The sequence below is a fragment of the Austrofundulus limnaeus genome, unplaced genomic scaffold (assembly GCF_001266775.1).
Source record: "Austrofundulus limnaeus strain Quisiro unplaced genomic scaffold, Austrofundulus_limnaeus-1.0 Scaffold342, whole genome shotgun sequence".
Classification (NCBI taxonomy): Eukaryota; Metazoa; Chordata; class Actinopteri; order Cyprinodontiformes; family Rivulidae; genus Austrofundulus; species Austrofundulus limnaeus.
The window spans coordinates 540310-541811 of NW_013952744.1; the positions used below are offsets into that span (position 1 = coordinate 540310).

The 1502-nt window shown below is 40.5% G+C and overlaps 1 protein-coding gene across 1 annotated transcript in view; it reads left to right on the forward strand.

Moving 5' to 3' along the window:
* Window positions 1-413: 413 nt before the first annotated feature.
* The window catches only part of LOC106527775 (membrane cofactor protein), a gene marked incomplete in the record, with an annotated part of 6686 nt that continues 5597 nt past the window's right edge, over window positions 414-1502 (forward strand). The window contains 2 exon segments of the mRNA XM_014022765.1: window positions 414-631; window positions 1195-1383. Coding sequence (XP_013878219.1) covers window positions 529-631; window positions 1195-1383 — 292 coding nt within the window.

The following is a 1502-nucleotide window of genomic DNA, read 5'->3' on the forward strand; positions in this document are numbered from 1 at the left end:
GTTCAAAGGCACTCAAATCACCTTTCTTCCCCATACTGATGCTCGGTTTGAACTGCAGGAGATTGTCTTGACCATGTCTACATGCTTAAATGCACTGAGTTGCCGCCATGTGATTGSCTGATTAGAAATTAAGTGTTAACGAGCAGTTGGACAGGTGTACCTAATAAAGTGGCCGGTGAGTGTAGATCATTTATATCAATTCAGCTGTATAACGGTCATCTTGCAGGGTTTACTAAATTCAGAAGCTATGTCCTGAGCTTCCTGCTACATCTATTTTTATTTTACTGGTTTTATTTTTAAACATGAAACTCATTCCAAAGAAATTTTATGCACATTGTTTTTACACTAGCCTGGCCCTTGCCTTCCTACACAGCTCCGCACAATTCTAGTTTCCCTTGTACGAAGCAAAGTGAAGGACAGGGTCTGGTTTAAACCAGGCTATTTTTACACTGGTTTTAAAAAAAATTTTTTATTAGAAAATCTCCATTGTCCAAATCAAATGCCAGCTTCTACCAGTTGGTGGCGCTAATGTATTTGTTCCTTTCAAAAAAGAGGAAGCGGCCACAGAGGAAGTCCAGTCCAGTCCATCCCGTTGAAGCAGAGCTGATTGAAGCAGCAGTCGGTTCGGCAGGTAATTCTACATTTATACATTTTTATTGAGCAGGCTTTCATCGCTAAGAAGTAAACGTKACGTAATTGTTTGGTGTAGCTACAGGGACGAATGCGGTTGTTGACGTCATCACGTGAGCTTCTTTATCTTTCAACAACATCCAGCTTTGCCGACCGTTCACAGGCTGTTTTGACATTCAAAACATGATGTTGCCTATTTATTATGAAATATTGTCCCTGAAACAAAGAAACTGTAAATTAACTCTCCACACCTTGAAAAATATCCCAATTTKTTTTAATAGCTAACTGTGTTTGGACTCCATTAACTTATCATTACTGTTCATCTTAGTTAAACAAGGACTTTCCTGTCTGATATTTGCCTTTTTTTTTTTTTACATTTGCTTTTTCTTGTGACCAGATTACAATGCTAAATCCCGCAATGAGTGTCACTGCCCTTTTTCTGCTGAGCAGCCTTACCATTACAGCTGTTGGTGAGTTCAACCCAGGACACGGAGGGACCAGCCTGACAGCTCGTCCAGTTCTTCTCGTCTCTCTCCTTCACTTTGTAAATAAATGTCATTCCAGCTCAAAGCTGCTCCAAACCTGTTGGAAACCCAAACATGGATTTGAAGGGAGACGCCATCTTGAAGGATWCATTTGAAGATGGCTCCAGTGTTTCTTTTGCCTGTTCTCCTGGTTACTCAGCGGCTGCAGGGTCCGCAGTCATCACCTGCTCTTCTGGGAAATGGAGCACTCTGCGACTGAGATGTGAAAGTATATTTTACCACTTGCACACAGTAACAACAGCATTTCACTGCTATAAGCTRAAAGTAATTATGTCAGTAATAAAAATGCTCTTTCACTGATCACAGTAAACATCATGTTAGATAATC